This window comes from Zootoca vivipara, chromosome 7, assembly GCF_965207765.1.
Source record: "Zootoca vivipara chromosome 7, rZooViv2.hap1.1, whole genome shotgun sequence".
Taxonomy (NCBI): Eukaryota; Metazoa; Chordata; class Lepidosauria; order Squamata; family Lacertidae; genus Zootoca; species Zootoca vivipara.
The window spans coordinates 89727268-89744797 of NC_142590.1; the positions used below are offsets into that span (position 1 = coordinate 89727268).

General features: G+C 47.7%; 2 protein-coding genes across 3 annotated transcripts in view; one reads left to right on the forward strand and one right to left on the reverse strand.

The window, feature by feature from the left end:
- SAMD10 (sterile alpha motif domain containing 10) overlaps positions 1-17530 on the forward strand; it is a 60417-nt gene that overhangs the window by 12034 nt on the left and 30853 nt on the right. The window lies entirely within an intron of this gene.
- LOC148685180 (uncharacterized) lies at positions 12017-16487 on the reverse strand. Its single transcript, XM_088674751.1, has one exon. The coding sequence runs from the start codon at positions 16345-16347 to the stop codon at positions 12727-12729; it is 3621 nt and encodes a 1206-aa protein (XP_088530877.1). The 5' UTR covers positions 16348-16487; the 3' UTR covers positions 12017-12726.

Here is a 17530-nt window from a genome sequence, read left to right on the forward strand (position 1 = left end):
AGAATTATGAATATCCTAATGTTTCTATATCCTGCTTTTCCTCCAAGGAACTCAATGTGGCATGTGTGATTCTCCCTCTCTTCATTTTATCATCACAGAAACCCTGTGATATATATATATATATATTACTTGATTTATTAAAATTCAATACAGAAAAAATAAATCATAAATTATATACAACCAAATCATATGTTATTAGAAAGAACTTGACTTCCAAATCACAACACATCACTTATCTTTCCAATTCTCTTTAACTTGCGTCACTTTTTTCCAATTATAATACAACTCTAATACATTTTATATTTTATTTTCCCCTCCTCCTTCTAATTCCCCCCCATGACTACCTAATTTAAACAGACCATCAATTCAGTTCTTATATCCTTTTTCTTAAAATACTCTTCCACCAATCCCCATTCTATTTTGGATTTTTGTATTGAAATGTTTCTAATTAGAAACCCTGTGATATATTTGATGCCGAGACAGTGGCTGGCGAGGTCCTGTGAGGTTCATGGCCATGTGGGAATTTAAATCCTGGTCTCCCGGCTCTTAGTCCCACAGTCTAACCACTACGCCAGTGTCTCTCTGAAGCTCCTTCTTGCATCTCAAGCGAGACGTTGAATTGAACTTCCCCCACCCCTACCTCCCAGAGTCCAGAGGAAACCAAATATATATATACCGTAATTACACTTGCACAATAAACATCACGTCCAGTTTGACTCTTAAGAACCCAACAATCTCTCTTTTGGAAGGAAAGCAGCTCTGCTAATGATGCTCCGAGTTTGTTATCTCTCACGGAAGAGGGATTAAAACCAATATGTCCAGCCGAAGAAAAGAAGTCAGACCACAGCAAGCGTTCCTTCCCGCCTGGTTCTCTGATCAAGTACAGCTAGTACATTAAAAAAAAAAGCTGCTGTGGGGAGGCGCTGGATTCATGTGATTGATTCTCCTTTCCAAAGGAATCCCAGGGGACTCTTGGTTTTCTTTGTTGCCTGTTACTGAAGAACATGCACCTAGCTTGTCGTTCCTGACCACAAATCCATTTCCCCGCCTGGAGATAAATAGCTCGTGGGATCTGGAGGCTAACTGGCCTATTTCCGAAGCACTTTAACATGATATGTTGTGCGAGTTGCACTCAGCAAGGAAGTACGTGTCTCAGCTTTGCGACCCGACCCGATCCTATGTTCGTTTACTCAAGGACTGCTTCTCCCCAGATGAACTGACCCGGACCCTGAGATCATCATCTGAGGCCCTTCTTCACATGCCTCCTCCACAAGGGTGCCGTAGTGTGCCAATAAAAGAATGGGCCTTTTCTGTGGTGGTCCCCCACTTGTGGGATGCTCTCCCCAGGGAGGCATGCCTGGCACCTTCCTTGCATATCTTTAGGTGCGAGATGAAGACATTTCTCTATAACCAGGACTTTGAAAGGAAATAAGCAACTATCCTACTTTTAGAAGACATCTGAAGGCAGCCCTATTTAGGGAAGTTTTTTATGCTTAATGCTGTATTGTGCTTTTAATATTCGATTGGGAGCCGCCCAGAGGGGCTGGGGAAACCCAGCCAGATGGGTGGAGTATAAATTATATTATTATTATTATTATTATTATTATTATTATTAGTGACTAACATTTCATGGCCTTTTAAATGTGCATGTGGGAGGGTTTTTTATTTATTTTTGTTTAATTGTGAATTTTGTGTTCTAATTTTATATTTTTATGTTGTGAAGCACCCTCTGATCTTTGGATGAAGGGTGGTATACAAATTTAATAAATAATAATGTAATGTTTGTTTTGTTTGTTTAGTCGTTTAGTCGTGTCCGACTCTTCGTGACCCCATGGACCATAGCACACCAGGCACTCCTGTCTTGCACTGCCTCCCGCAGTTTGGTCAAACTCATGTTCGTAGCTTCGAGAACACTGTCCAACCATCTCGTCCTCTGTCGTCCCCTTCTCCTAGTGCCCTCAATCTTTCCCAACATCAGGGTCTTTTCCAAGGATTCTTCTCTCCTCATGAGGTGGCCAAAGTATTGGAGCCTCAGCTTCACGATCTGTCCTTCCAGTGAGCACTCAGGGCTGATTTCCTTCAGAATGGATAGGTTTGATCTTCTTGCAGTCCCTGGGACTCTCAAGAGTCTCCTCCAGCACCACAATTCAAAAGCATCAATTCTTCGGCGATCAGCCTTCTTTATGGTCCAGCTCTCACTTCCATACATCACTACTGGGAAAACCATAGCTTTAACTATACGGACCTTTGTTGGCAAGGTGATGTCTCTGCTTTTTAAGATGCTGTCTAGGTTTGTCATTGCTTTTCTCCCAAGAAGCAGGCGTCTTTTAATTTCGTGACTGCTGTCACCATCTGCAGTGATCAAGAAGCCCAAGAAAGTAAAATCTCTCACTGCCTCCATTTCTTCCCCTTCTATTTGCCAGGAGGTGATGGGACCAGTGGCCATGATCTTGGTTTTTTTGATGTTGAGCTTCAGACCATAATTTGCGCTCTCCTCTATAATGTAATACTAATAATGTAATACGGAAAAGTAATTCTCTGTCTCTCTCACACCAATGTTGTTTACTTCATTCCACCCCAATCAGGTGCCTTCCAGATGTTTGGGGAAGCAACTGCCATCAGCCCCAGCCGTGAGACATCTGGATGGCACCAGGTTGCGGAAGACTAGTGCAATGGTTTGATTGCTAGACTAGAACCAGGGAGACCGGGGTTCGAATCCCCGGTCAAGAAGTCCACCTCTCAGCCGAACCTGCCTAACAGGGTGGTTGAGAGGAGGCAGGAGAGAAGAAGAATGGAAGTTGCAACAAGGAACCAAGTGCTGCTCAGTGAGAAACAAGAAGTGCAGGGCTTTCAGCAGATGACTGTAGCAGCTGGCGGATCCTGGAGCTTCCACTGTCACTCAGAGGCTTCCCATTGCTCTCTGCTCCTGTGGTTCCCAGCAGCAGGTATTTAGAAGCACTGAATTTCTTCAGCAGCTGCATCACAGCAAGATATTCAACAGGTGTAGCTTGCTCCTTCACTCCATGCTGCAAAAAGCTTCATCCATTGAGTGTGTATTATGTAGTGCTGTGCCTGTGTCAGGGGCGGAATACCCTCCAATGTGTCCTGGCCAAAAACCGGGACATGCATCTTCTGGATTAGACACCCGCATGAGATCACAGCCGCTAAAAAGGGGCGCTTTGGGGGGGTGAGATCACTTGAGACCCTGGCACCCCAAATAGCTGCCATGCTCTTGCATGAAAAACAGAGGATGTCCTGGTTTCCCCAGGGCATTTGCGGGGTATGGGGTGGTGTGGAGATGCAATCCTTGATGTCAGGGGAAACTTTCCTTTTCAAGATTCTCTTCTCTCCCCTCCTCCTCCTCCTCCTCCTCCTCCTCCTCCTCCTCCGTGGGGCTTGGCAAATTAAAGAACTTTCCTTCATAGGAGCGGTGAAATTGAGTGTTTATGAAGCCATCTTGGGTGCTTTGACCTGAACGCATTTGCAGAAGTGCTGAGTGGTGTTCTGGTAATAAAGGGGCTAATAAATCAAAGAGAGTTGTTTAAAGGCGTTGTTTTCGTTGTTTCCCCACCAACACCTCTAGTTGCTTAATTTATTCATTTTTTGTAGGAAACTCCTGGAGAGCAGCAGCAATAGAGGCTGCGCTGTTGTCTGCTGAAGGTGAGAGGGGAGCCTCGTTGTGGTTTTAATTTTATGGTTCGGAAGTGGTGTTGATTGTGTTGGAAATTAGGCATGGCAGAAAATGCCTGGGGGGCAAAAGTGACAGCTTGGCAAAGTGGGAGCCAAAATGTACATCACCTGGCCAGGAAATCGCAGAAAGGATTCAGTGTGGCTTACTGCCCTTTTCAGTTGTTCTAAGGGCCTAAGTCATGGGTGGGCAAACTAAGGCCCGGATCCGGCCCAAACGCCTTCTAAATACGGCTCGTGGACGGTCCAGGAATCAGCATGTTTTTACATGAGTAGAATGTGTCCTTTTATTTAAAATGCATCTCTGGGTTATTTGTGGGGCATATGAATTCATTCATCCCCCCCCCAATATAGTCCAGCCCCCCCCCCCAGGTCTGAGGGACAGTGGACCGGTCCCCTGATGAAACAGTTTGCTGACCCCTGGCCTAAGTCGACAGGTAAATAGGATGGTGAATTTTATCATATGTGGTGGACATGCGAAAAAATCAAAAGATTTTGGGAAATGATATATAATGAACTGAAAAAGATTTTTAAATACACCTTTCCCCAAAAACCGGAAGCTTTTTATTAGGACTTATAGGACAAGAGATAGAGAAAGGAGATCAAGTATTATTTATGTATGCGACAACTGCGGCTAGGACTTTGTTAGCCCCAAAATGGAAAACCTGGGAGTTACCGACGATTGAAGAGTGGCAGACGAAAATGATGGACTATGCGGAATTAGCATAGACTAGCAGGATCCGAAACCAGGGAGAGGCAAGGTTCCAAAAAGATTGGAGTAAATTTTTGGACTATATGGAGAAGAACTGTAGAAGTTTAAAGACACTTGCAGGATTGAAATAAATCCTACGAATTGACTTTTAAGTAGAAGGAATAAAGAAACTGTGGGATAGGAATGGATAAGAAAACCGATTGGGGGGAAGGAGGGAAGTCAAAGCTCGGCAGAGCAAAGAAAATTGTAATAATTGATTAGATGTTAAGATGAATTTTTTTGTGTTTACTATGTTTATGTGTTGTTGTGTTGTGTTTGAAGTTGCATGGTTTGTTTTTGTTTAAATGTGTTTAATTGGAAAATTTAATAAATTGTCTTCTAAGTCGACAGGTAAATAAACGTGGCTTCTGTATTTAGCATGCAGGGTAAGGTCGCTCTTTAACAAAGTGCATAAAAGCATAAGAAGAGCCCATCTATATATATTTTTTCTAGTCTAGCATCCTGTTCTTACAATGGCCAACCAGATGGAAAACCCACAAGCAGGATCTAAGCACAAGAGCATCTCCTCCCTCCATCAGCAACTGATACTCAGAAACAGTGCGGCCTCCAACCGTGGAGGCACAGCAAAGCCATTGCGGCTAGTAGCCCCCGAGAGCCCTCTCCTGTAGGAATTTGCCCAGTCCTCTTTTAAAATCTAGGTTGGCGACCATTCACTGTCTCCAGTGGCGGTGAGTTCCATAGTTTCATTACATGTGTGATGCAAGCAACATAAACTGGGATGGGAGTTATCATCGTCAGAACAGGCTTGCAGAAATAACCTTTTTCCTGTGATGCTGCAGTCCTGAGGGGAGCCAATCACAGAATTGTTGAGTTGGAAGGGGTCCCGAGAGTCATTTAGTCCAACCCCCTGCAATGCAGGAATCTCAACTCAAGCACCCATGACAGATGGCCACCCAACCTCTGCTTTAAAAAAAACCAAGGAAGGAGAGTCCACCACCTCCCTAGGGAGACCGTTCCATTGTCGAACAGCTCTTGTTGTCAGAAAGTTTTCCCCGATGTTTAGTCGGAATCTCCTTTCTTGTAACTTATGAACTGCTTGTAACCGCCTCTGAAGCTAAAATTTTGCTGTGTATTGGGGGGGGGGGAATCCCAGTGGGTGTCTAAGGCAGATTTCCTCCCAATGCAAAGAGTCAATTTGGCTAGGGGGACCACAACCTCAGGACCACAGCAAGGGGAAGGAAGGAAGGATGAAATTGTGCCTCTACACCTGCAAGGATTCTGATGGTTATCAGCCAGCCACAGACAAACACCCAGTTGATGCTATTTACATTTTGCTTCAAGTGGATACAGTGAACCTGTGCGGGGATGGCGAGGTCCAGTCTCAACCTGTGCACCTTCACTGGGTCAATTTTCACCCATCGGCTGATGGCAGGGGCTGATGGGAGTTCTGGTCCATCAACATTTAGAGGGTACCCTGTTCACTTAAGGAAATCAGCCCTGAGTGCTCACTGGAAGGTCAGATCCTGAAGCTGAGGCTCCAATACTTTGGCCACCTCATGAGAAGAGAAGAATCCTTGGAAAAGACCCTGATGTTGGGAAAGATTAAGGGCACTAGGAGAAGGGGACGACAGAGGACCAGATGGTTGGACAGTGTTCTCGAAGCTACGAACATGAGTTTGACCAAACTGCGGGAGGCAGTGGAAGACAGGAGTGCCTGGCGTGCTCAGGTCCATGGGGTCACGAAGAGTCGGACACGACTAAATGACTAAACAACAACTGTTCGCTGCCCCTGCATTAGAATGTCTGCGGAGAATCCCTCCCTCCACCACACATATAGGGCAGATCCTGCCATCGCAGAGCTGATTTCATCCCTTCCCCTGAGTTGATCGTATTTGTTATTTTAAAATGTCTATGGTGCGTTTCAGGGCAAGAAACCTCCCAAGATGTCCTGCACGTATAAATAAAACGTAAAATGCAAAACTAAAACCTCTTCTTCCAATAAAACTAAGCTGTTAAAACGGCAGTTTAAAATCATTTCACGGCACAACACTCATATAACACCAATTAAGGCAATCTAGAGGAAACCATTTTAAGAGCCGGAGAGGTATAAAGCATGAAATCGTCAAAAATTGCACCCGCTTACAGCATCTCAAAAGACTCTTCTCTGTGGTGTCAGGGCGTTAACGCCCCCTCCCCTTTTTCTCTGTCACGCAGTTTGGTGTTAGGTTGCCAGCTCAGATCTAGACCCAAAAATGGCTCTTGGAGTATAGCTTGAAGGAGAAGGAGAAGGAGAAGGAGAAGGAGAAGGAGAAGAAGAAGAAGAAGAAGAAGAAGAAGAAGAAGAAGAAGAAGAAGAAGAAGAATATTTATATCCTGCCCATCTGGCTGGGTTTTCCCAGCCTCTCTGGGCATAAAACTGTTCATTATAGTTATTATTATTCCATAGAAGACAGAGCTCACAGAATCAAAGAACTGCAGAGTTGGGAGATACTGTACTCCCAAGGATGACCCCAAGGATTTAGCCAAGGATGGCTAAATAATAATAATAATAATAATAATAATAATAATAATAATAATAATAATAATTTATTTGTACCCCACCCATCCGGCTGGGTTTCCCCAGCCACTCTGGGCGGCTTCCAACAAAGATTAAAATACATTAAAATGTCACACATTAAAAACTTCCCTAAACAGGGCTGCCTTCAGATGTTTTCTAAATGTCAGGTACAGTGGTACCTCGACTTAAGAATTTAATCCATTCTGAACGGACCTTCGTAAGTCGAAAAATTTGTAAGTCGAAGCCAATGGGGGGAAAAATATTAAAAATTCGTGAGTCGAAAAAATCCTATCTAAACCGCATCCAAAATGGCGGACGGAACTCCATCCGTAACTCGAAACATTCGTTAGTCGAGTTATTCATAAGTCGAGGTACCACTGTAGTTGTTTATCTCTTTGACATCTGATGGGAGGGCATTCCACAGCGTGGGTGCCACTACCGAGAAGGCCCTCTGCCTGGTTCCCTGTAGCTTGGCTTCTTGCAGCGAGGGAACCGCCAGAAGGCCCTCAGCGCTGGACCTTGGTGCCCGGGCAGAACGATGGGGGTGGAGACGCTCCTTCAGGTATACTGGGCCGAGGCCGTTTAGAACTTTAAAGGTCAGCACCAACACTTTGAATTGTGCTCAGAAACGTACTGGGAGCCTATGTAGGTCTTTCAGGACCAGTGTTATATGGTCTCAGCGACAGCTGGTCATCTAACCTCTGTTTAGGAACCTCCAGCGAAGGAGTGTCCACCGCCTTCCGAGTTGCATGGAACAATTCTCATGTATCTAAACCTAACTGATCAATCCATTAATTACCTAAACAAATGGTGATAAATAAACCCCAAAGCATTTTTGCAGCCGGGCCCAGCATCAGCACCCAGCACCTGTGAGTAGCTGTCAGTCACTGGCCCAGCAGGGCAGGCTGTCACTCTGGAGCCAGACATCTGTGTCTACAAACCACTGTTTAAATTTCTCACCGTGCCCCAAAATTATCAGGGACATTGCTGGAAATTTAAAGGGTCACATGATGGCCTGGCACCAGGTAAGCTCATTACTTTGGTGGGTAGAGGGGCGCACCAGTATAAATGGAGGTGCATTAGAAGCCCTTTGCTGTCAAACCTGGAGCCAGCCTCGTTTGCAGCCCTTCAAATTAGGTACATTGCAAAATAATCAAATGAATCTGGAAGCAAATTTGCCCAGATATGTTTCTTCCCCTGATTTATTCCCACATTTCTGCTAGTGTGAAGGAGTCTTTGGCTGTGTTCAGACAGCACTTTATTCTTTGAGGTTTGCTCACCCATAATTCCCAAACTTTATACGATCTTTACTTTATACGATCTTTCACACGACATGAAGGTCTCTTCTGGAAATCTAGCTTACAGTTTAATGCCCATCTCTGTGATCATTGCTTCCCGAAAAAATCCATTCGCAACCACATGAACCTGGAGTTTTGTGCTGCAATTTCCTCACTGTTTCCATTTATTCAGTTATCACATTTACGTCACACCTTTCCTCCCAAGAGCTCAAGGCTCCCCATTTTGTCCTCACAACAGCCACGTGAGGTAGGTTAGGCTGTGGCTGGCCCAAGGCCACCCAGTGAGCTTCATGGCTGAGCCGGGATTTGAACCCTGGTCTTCCAGGTCCCAGTCTGATGCTCTAACCACTGTACCACACTGTGGCTCTCTTTCATGGATCACGCCGTGCGATGAATTTGGGTGTGGTATTGATGGGGGAACAGAGGCACGAATGCTCCTCGAAGGTGACAAAGCTGTCTGCTGTGTCACACTGTGCCTACTGGTACGAATGAAATTTTATGCAGTGTGGAGGTATATCTGCCGGAGAGCCACAGTTCCACAGTGCAACAGACAGGGGCAGAGGAAGGGGGTGCGGTAGGTGCAGGCCGCCCCAGGTGTCACCACTTGGGGTGAAAAAATGCCGGGCGGCACTCATAGAATCATAGAGTTGGAAGAGACCACAAGGGCCATCCAGTCCAACCCCCTGCCGAGCAGGAAACACCATCAAAGCATTCTTGACATATGCCTGTCAAGCCTCTGCTTAAAGACCTCCAAAGAAGGAGACTCCACCACACTCCTTGGTAGCAAATTCCACTGCCGAACAGCTCTTACTGTCAGGAAGTTCTTCCTAATCTTTAGGTGGAATCTTCTTTCTTGTAGTTTGAGAGACGCGGTGGCTTGGGCGCGCTCAGGCTCCACGCTGCCCAAATTGTCTGCCCATTGCCTCCCCCCCCCAGCTGTAGGGCGGCTGAGTGGGAGGAGGCGGGCAGACTCCGGAGGCCCCGCGGTGCACCCCACCCCATGGGCGGCTCTCCCTCCCCCTGGGTGCGCTGCCCCAGGCGCCCGAGCGGTTTCCTCCGCCGCTGGCAACAGGCAATGCAGCGTAAAAGGAACATCAGAAACCAGGGCAGAGGTGGTAGTATTATAACCAGGAAAGCTACAGCAATCAGCCCCACGTCTGACTGCACCCTCGGAGAGCAGAACTTTAGGGACTCCCATCGGACAGGCGTGTCACGCAGGCAGTAATGAATGTGTCTGCAAGGGTCCTTCAGCCTTGCTCATCTGGGTGTATGAAAGACCCTGGAAATCCCCACTTGACATGGGATTAAGAGGGGCTGAGCTGCGGAAGTGGGCAGCAGATTTAGAAGTCTGGTGGCGTTTGTGGATTAAGCTGTTTTCCAGCCCTTTGCATTCTGCCTTCGTTTTGCATGGCCCGCCTTGAGAGTGAATGAAACCAGCGAGGGGCTGGGGGAGAAAGGGATTATCGGATGGGGCGGACAATGAGGCAGGAGGAGGGGGGGAGCTCCCCTAGCCAGCGGGAGAGTGTTGTGTGTGCACGCAAAGGATGCCAAGCTCTTAATCCCCCTCTTTTAATTACAAGGCCCAGATAGGTAGCTTCCAGGAACTCAGGGGCACGGGAAAGAAGCTGGGGACAGACGGTGGTTTGTGCAAAAAGACGGAAGCAGCAGTCGAGGGAATTGCTTGAAGCGTTGTGAAGAACGGGAAAAGAAAAGAAGGCACTATGCATTCTCTCACACTTTGCCATCTTCCCTTTATCCCTCTTTCTCTCAAGATTTCCGACCCGCCAGCATCTCAGCGGCCCCAACCAATCAGCGTCTGAGTGGCCCAACCATTAAAAGTGTGTTCTACTAACAGAACCATAGCCTAAACAGCCAGCAAATTCCAGATTCTGCAAGCTCCAACTGGAACCTACTAGCAGAGTGCCCAATATATATATATGTATATAATTTTTAAATGGGTAGTGTAATTTGTGAGCTTGGACCCGTCATGCCAAAAAAATGGGCCGAGTCCATCCAAAGTCACATTTGGGCCACCATCTTGATTCAAAATGTCACCCAGCATCCAAGCATCAATGAAGACTTCTGCCCCCAGCTCAGAAACCCTCGTGCCAAATTTGGTGACTATATCTCAGGAGCTGGCCAAACCTATGTCAAAAAATATGGGCATAGTCGCACCAAAATCACATTTCAGTGTGCCATCTTGAAATCAAAATTGCACCCAGCATTGAAACATCAACAAAGACTCTCCCCACCTCCCTATAACCCTCATTCCAAGTTTAGCGATGATATCTTAAGGGGCAACCAAATCCATTGGCCAAGTTGTACCAAAGGCACGTTTTGGGATGGATTAGGGCAAACGAGATGAGGTTAGTTCCAAGGAGGTTGTTGCGGTCGGGAGATTGCCTACTCCACAAGGTGGTCTCCAACTGGCCTTAGGTAGGGTTGCCCTCTCCGTTAAGAGACCAAGTGGGCAGATTGGGACTGCAACTAGACTCTGCGATAACTGGTGGTAGCCAGAAATTCCCTTCACCAGCTTCATAGCAGCCCTGCATGGAGAGATCTGGCCTGTAGACTTTGAAGGCACCCCAAGGGTCAACTAGTCCAAGAATAAGGCAAGAATAATCCATGTTCCGCTCATGCCCAGCTCAGGTTTGTCATTCCCTGTAGGTAGGGCTTCTTCTAAAGACAACCAGGAAACTTAATGCCTGCTGCAAAATGTGGCCATGAAGAGCATTTCTTAAGAGTGGTACCCTATAGATACATTAGAATAACATGCATCTTTATTTAAATCTCTTTTTTCACATTGCAGTTCCCGTTTACAAAAAGGAAGCGGTTCAGGTGGCCACCTCCGCTCCGCACAACCCCGCCCAGCATTTGGTGTAATGAAATCAGGATCCCTGATGGATCGACTGTGCGCTCCCATTTGTTCTGCCACTGTTCCAAACTGGAACCCTTTTGCCCTGGAACGAAACGTTCCCTCCACCCTGAATGGATGTGCAAATTGTATCTCCTGAGTTTGAGGCTCCGCACCCTGTTGTGTCGTATAATGAGAAAGTCTGATCTGGCAAGTTGACCAAAGGCTCTCGAGGCCTGTACTCCTCCATCAAAGTGCGAATCTGTTTACCGTTCCCAAAATCCCTCTTTATTTACGCCTCCATTTCCTTCCATCTGCTCCTGCTGTTGCTCAGCCAGCCTGCTGCTTTTCCATATTTTTAACTAGTCCAAAAATCAGCAGTTAGCTTTAAAAATGAGAGTTCCCCAGCGCTTGGTTACTACTCATGCGATGATACCGATTTATTCGGTAAGGTGCCGATTTTTTTTAAGTACCTGTACAAGGTATATCCATTTCAACACCCTATTTAAAGCACACATGCAAAGAATCCTGTGAACCCTCATTCATCCCTCCTGGAACTACAGTTCTCAGCAGCCATAATGAACCACAATTCCCAGAATTCTTTGGGGGAAGCATTGTTGTCATGTTTCGGCCCTTTCAGTACCCTCAACCTCTTCCCCTATAGCACCGCCAGCTCTCCTTCCGGAGGCTACTGGGGCTGCTTGCTCTACCCGGGGAAGGGTCTGGCTATACCTCTATGGCTAGAACAGGGATTTTAAAACACTTCTTTAACTGGTATCGCTGCCACCACCCGGGGGGTCCACTTAAAGACCACCGGGACAAAGTATACACGTTCTGCCTGGTAGGGGCAAAGCAGCCTAGGACTGGGTTTAGCAGTGCGACCAGGAAGGACCAAAATCCACAAGAAATCTCTTTTAACTATTTATTATAAAATAGCATAACAAAGTATCATGCAACAGTTCTCAAAACAAAGGGAATACAAAGATAAAACAAGAAAGCATAGCTAACTTACAAGTACAAACTTAGAATAAAGTTGATCCAAGACTGCATCTCTCCATCCGGCAAATTGCAGTCAAGAGCCACGCAGACCTCAGTCTTTCTCAGGCTCTTTGAAGATGAGCAGGACAGCAGTACCTTGCTGGGTCATTTTGCAAGACAAAAGAGGACAAAGACCCTCATCTCTAACAGACTTAAATCCCCAAAACCCTTGAGGTGTTCCACGTGGGCTTATGGCTCATTATCCAATCTACGTTAGAGTTGAGGTTTGAATAATCCAATCAAAGAACCTACAACCGTTAGTCTTGTCAATCAAATAGAGGCTACACAGATGTCTTGTGTTTACCCATTAATCAACCTACAGGGCAATTAACGCCTTCAGTTCTCAGAGCACACCGGACAGAGTTTCCTCCCTAATTTCTTATCGCACAGGAATGGGAGATTTCACAGCTGCAAGGTTACACGGGATCAAAAGAACCAGAAATCTTTCTCTTAAAGTTCAGAAGTTTACTTTCCCAGGCCGTTCTCCCTCTCAAGAACCAAAGTCCCATGAATCTTCGCAGTTCCCATAATGCTCTGCACCTGAATCCATGACACCCCCTTCCCTAACGGAAATTTGGGGTCAAGGCGTCCCACATTTCCGCACACCCCTGTAAGGTAGGACACCCAGATAAACCACTTCTCTTTGGGTAAATTGACACTTCACCATTCTCACAGGAAGGTTAATATCTTTAAATCTAGCAACCACACTCTGCACATGCTCTACGTGCTCCTTCCCTTTCGGAACCAACACCACAGGGGAACACCAAGCGCTGGTGCTATGAACTATAACTCCCAATTCAAGCATTTCCTTGATCTCTGCCTCAATGCACTGAGCATGGGCTTCACTCACACGATATGGTCGTGAGGCAATGGGAGCAGCAGTGCCAGTTTCAAAATGATGTTGGGCCAAATGAGTCCGACCTGGTTTTGTACTAAAAACGGACTCAAAGGGCAACAAAACTTCATATAGTTCCTTAGCCTGTTGGGCGTTCAGTGTATGGGATCTTAAGATATCCTCAAGGGAGCCAGCCTGCTTAAACTCCTGCAGCAGGTCCAAAGGCAAATGAGACTCCCCCCCATGCCCTCCAGCAATAGCCAAGACCCTCTTGGAGTCAGGTTCACAATACAATTTCATGGAGTTGGCATGATATTGTCGAGGAGATGGGTGTAGCTCTGGACATTCTACCACATACCTTACAGAGCTAAGTCTCTCTTTAACCACACCTGGTCCACTCCACTTAGGCGACAACTTATGTGGACGTGTGGGTCTCAGTACCAGAACCTTGTCTCCCACCTCAAAACATTTCTCCACAGCTTTCACATCATGTGTGCGGGTATACTCTTTACGTGCTTCTTCCAGGTTGGCTTTAGCTTGATCCCAAATCTCAGCCAACGTCTGGGTCAAAGCCTGAAAATGTTCAGCCACAGAGGGTAATTGGAGGCTATCCTCACTCTGGTCCCACTGCTTTCTAAGCATGGACAGAGGGCTGTTCAGCAATCTCCCATAAACCAATTGATTAGGAGCATACCCCAGACTTGCTTGGTAGGAATCATTATACGTAGCTACCACCAGGGGCAAGTCTTGATCCCAGCTAGACGCATGGATCAATGCACATTTCTTTAACATAGAAGTCAGGGTGGACTGCACCCGCTCCACTAATCCATTCATACGATGTTCATACGCCACAGAAGTGTGGTGATGTATTTCCATTAATTTCAAAACCTGTTGAACCACATCAGACAAAAGATTGGGTCCCAAATCACTCATCAAAACCTGGGGGATCCCCATGGAACAAAAGGCAGTGAACAGAAATTGTACTAGACCTGGGGCTCTGGTATTAGTAAGACTGGCAGCAAAACAATATCTAGTCGCATAATCAATAACCGTGGCTATATATTTTTTTCCCCTGGGGGTCCGAGGCAAAGGACCTACAAAATCTATAGCCCATTTGGCAAAGACTCCCGCTGTTAAGGGAATACTTTGAAGGGTGTGAGGGGGGGTGTCCCGATTGTGCCCCACCCTCTGGCATACATCACAACAGCGTACATACTGTTGGACACTCTGGTACACTTGGGGCCAGTAAAAATATCGGGTAAGGCGTTCCAAAGACTTCTGCACCCCTAAATGCCCAGAAAGCCCTCCTGAGTGTGCCATACTCAAAACCTTTTCCCTCCTGATTTCAGGAACCACAAGCTGCAAAATAGAGTCCCGGTCTGTAACCCTTTTAGGCCAATACTGCCTAAACAAAAGTCCTTCTTTGTAGAGGAAGCGGGCTCTCCTCTCCCCCCTGGGAGTGACGCCGGCCGCTTCCCGACACGACTGCAGTGTAGGATCTTCTTGCTGCTCCTTCGCCAGGCGTGCTGTGTCTCCTAATTCAGCAGTCTCAAGTTCCTCCTCAGCCGAGGAACAGGGGAGGGGGGAACTCCCCCTCTCCACGCTGGATGGTGCTGAAACGGCTGTTGCAGAAGAAAGAGGCACAATATCCCGCCCCCCTTCTTCCCCCTCAAGGCTTGGTTTTTCCAAGCTTCCCATAGCAAAACAATCCCCGCCCTCCATTGGCACGTAAATCCCCACTGGAGAAGGTGTCTCCTCCTCCTCCTTCCAGGTGGCTCCAATGGGCGGATCAGCTGCAGGGTCGCTGGAAGACTGTCGATGCTTGTGAGCCAGGAATGCAAGATCATTGCCCACAAGGGCTGCAACATGGCAATCCTGAGGCTCATGTAGAATGACTAGCTGATTTCCTGAGTAGCCTTGGTACTCCACTTCAACAATAGCCGTTGGGCGGTAAATAGACTCAGTCCCAAACGGAGTGATTTTCAAAGGCTGGGGCTGCACCTGCCCTGGGCGTACTAAGCCTTTAGATACGCTGGTAACATCCGCACCTGTGTCCCGATAGGAACTAACTCTGATATTATTTATCCGGATGGGAGCCATGAAATGCTTCTTAGCCCATTCAGCTGAAGTCTCAGGTTGACTTGGCGCTGGGGATCCGCTGGATCTCGCTGCTTGAGGGGCCGCTGCAACTGGCGGGGGTGTTGGGGTTGCTCCCTGGGGTCGTTCCATCCCTCTCCCCCTTCCCAGCTCAGGACCACACTCCTCCGCTCTTCCCTGGATTCCTGCACGCCGGATCTCCTCATCCCAATCCTCTCCCGGCTGCGCGATTTGGCGCACCGCTGGGGTTGACGTAGCAATTGGGGAACGTCTAGCTAACTGCATCGGACACTGGGCTTTGATGTGCCCTCTTTCGTGACAGAGGAAGCACAGCCCCGAAGAGGGGGTCACCTTTTCCTTCCCTCTGCCTGGAGATGCTCCCCTTTTTCCAAATGCAGGTTTAGAATCGGCAGGCTTTAGTTGCGCTGTAGCTTTAAGAGCCATGCCTGAGCTAGCTGGCCCGGGTGAGCCCGTCCGGGTCCCGCCCCCTCCCATCGGCGGCTTCTGAGCCATGTGCGCCCGATGAGAACGGAATTCCTCCGCCAATCTAGCCGATTCCTGCAGGTTTTGAGGGTGCCTATCAGCAACCAAACTTGCAATCTCAGATGGCAAACTTCTCTGGAATTGTTCTAAGAGCACCAGTTGCCTCAGTTGTTCAAAAGTCTGCACTTTCTCAGCCGCTAACCACAGCCCAAAGTTTTGTTCTAACTTCGCAGCGAATAACTGGAATTTCTCATGCGGCGGCACTTTAACAGCCTTCCTAAACGCCTGCTGATAATGCTGAGAGTCCAACGAAAACCTTTGTTCGACCAATTGCTTATATGTTTCATAACTGAACATCTGCTCTCGTGAGAGTGTCCCCATCAGCTCTTGAAGAGGTCCTTTCACAAGGGACCTGAGGATCGGCATATAGTACCGATATGGAACTGCCATTTCCTCACACGTGGTCTCAAACAGGGTTAAATAGGATAGAACATCCATATTTGGGTCGTGAGTCGGGAAATATTTGAGATTAATGTCCTGGAGACTCAGTTCCCTCTGTCTAGGCACTGCAGCTCTTTGCCAATCACTGTAATACTCTAGAGCAGGAAGAGAGCTGGGGCCTCTTGCTTGTCTGCGCTGAAGTTCTGCTTGGGCAAATCGTAAAGCTTCAGCCCGGGGCATCCTCTCTCTTTCATATGCAGGGGGGGGGCCGCCTCCGCAGTTCCCAAGAATCTTCCAAAGGTTTAACCCCTTGGGGACTGGCTGCTCTAGTTTCCCCACCCGCATAGTGTCTTTCCCTCAGTCTCACACCTTCCATAAATCTCTTAGGCAAAGTTTGATACTCACTTTCCGCCACATATGCCCTCCGGCTCTCAGAAATGCCTTGCGCCTCAAACTCTGGATCTTCTCTTTCGGCGTATGGATAATCTTCCCGGAGCTGAGTCCTCAGTTCCTGATATCCACATCTCTCAGGGCTGGCCGCCGGCATCCCGCTCGTGCGCTGACCCATCTGCTCTGGTCTCTGTTGTGCGTATGGATCCCCCTGGACGTCCTCACGGGCCCATTCTACTCTGCGTGGGGGTGGGGAAGTCATCTCCCGGGATCTCACCACAACCTCTCCGGCAACTGGTCTTGGGTATGGTGCAACTGGTACTTGTTCCACCTCCCGCTGCCGCTGCAAAGGTGGCGTTCCTCTCTCCGCTGTCGGTGAGGCGCGCACACTTAGCCTATCCTGGCTTCCCAGCCCCGCCTCCTCCAGCTGCTGTGTCCACCTTTGATGTGCAGACCGAGGGCTCCTGAACGCTTCCGCGTGCTCCCTCTCAGCTTCTCTGGCTAACTCCTCAGCCCCTCTTAAAGGAGAATACACTCCTGGAACCGGTTGCCTTGGCATAGACCGATCATCTGGTTCCGCAAAACGATACGAAGGGTGGGTGTTGCGTTCCTGCTGCCACTCCTCCGAAGCTTGTAAAATCTCGCTAGGCAAGCCTGCTGCCATTGTCCTAACTCACTAGCAAAATAAAAACGCTTGTACCCCTTTTTTGAGAACTGGATTATAACCAAAGGATTTTGTCCACTTTCTGGCCACAAAGTCGCATCCCACACCGCTGCCAACATGTGATGTTTCGGCCCTTCAGTACCCTCAACCTCTTCCCCTATAGCACCGCCAGCTCTCCTTCCGGAGGCTACTGGGGCTGCTTGCTCTACCCGGGGAAGGGTCTGGCTATACCTCTATGGCTAGAACAGGGATTTTAAAACACTTCTTTAACTGGTATCGCTGCCACCACCCGGGGGGTCCACTTAAAGACCACCGGGACAAAGTATACACGTTCTGCCTGGTAGGGGCAAAGCAGCCTAGGACTGGGTTTAGCAGTGCGACCAGGAAGGACCAAAATCCACAAGAAATCTCTTTTAACTATTTATTATAAAATAGCATAACAAAGTATCATGCAACAGTTCTCAAAACAAAGGG

What these genes read in the sequence shown, in the direction of transcription:
- LOC148685180 (XM_088674751.1), bottom strand. Translation starts at nt 16,347, where the DNA reads ATGCGGGTGGGGAAACTAGAGCAGCCAGTCCCCAAGGGGTTAAACCTT.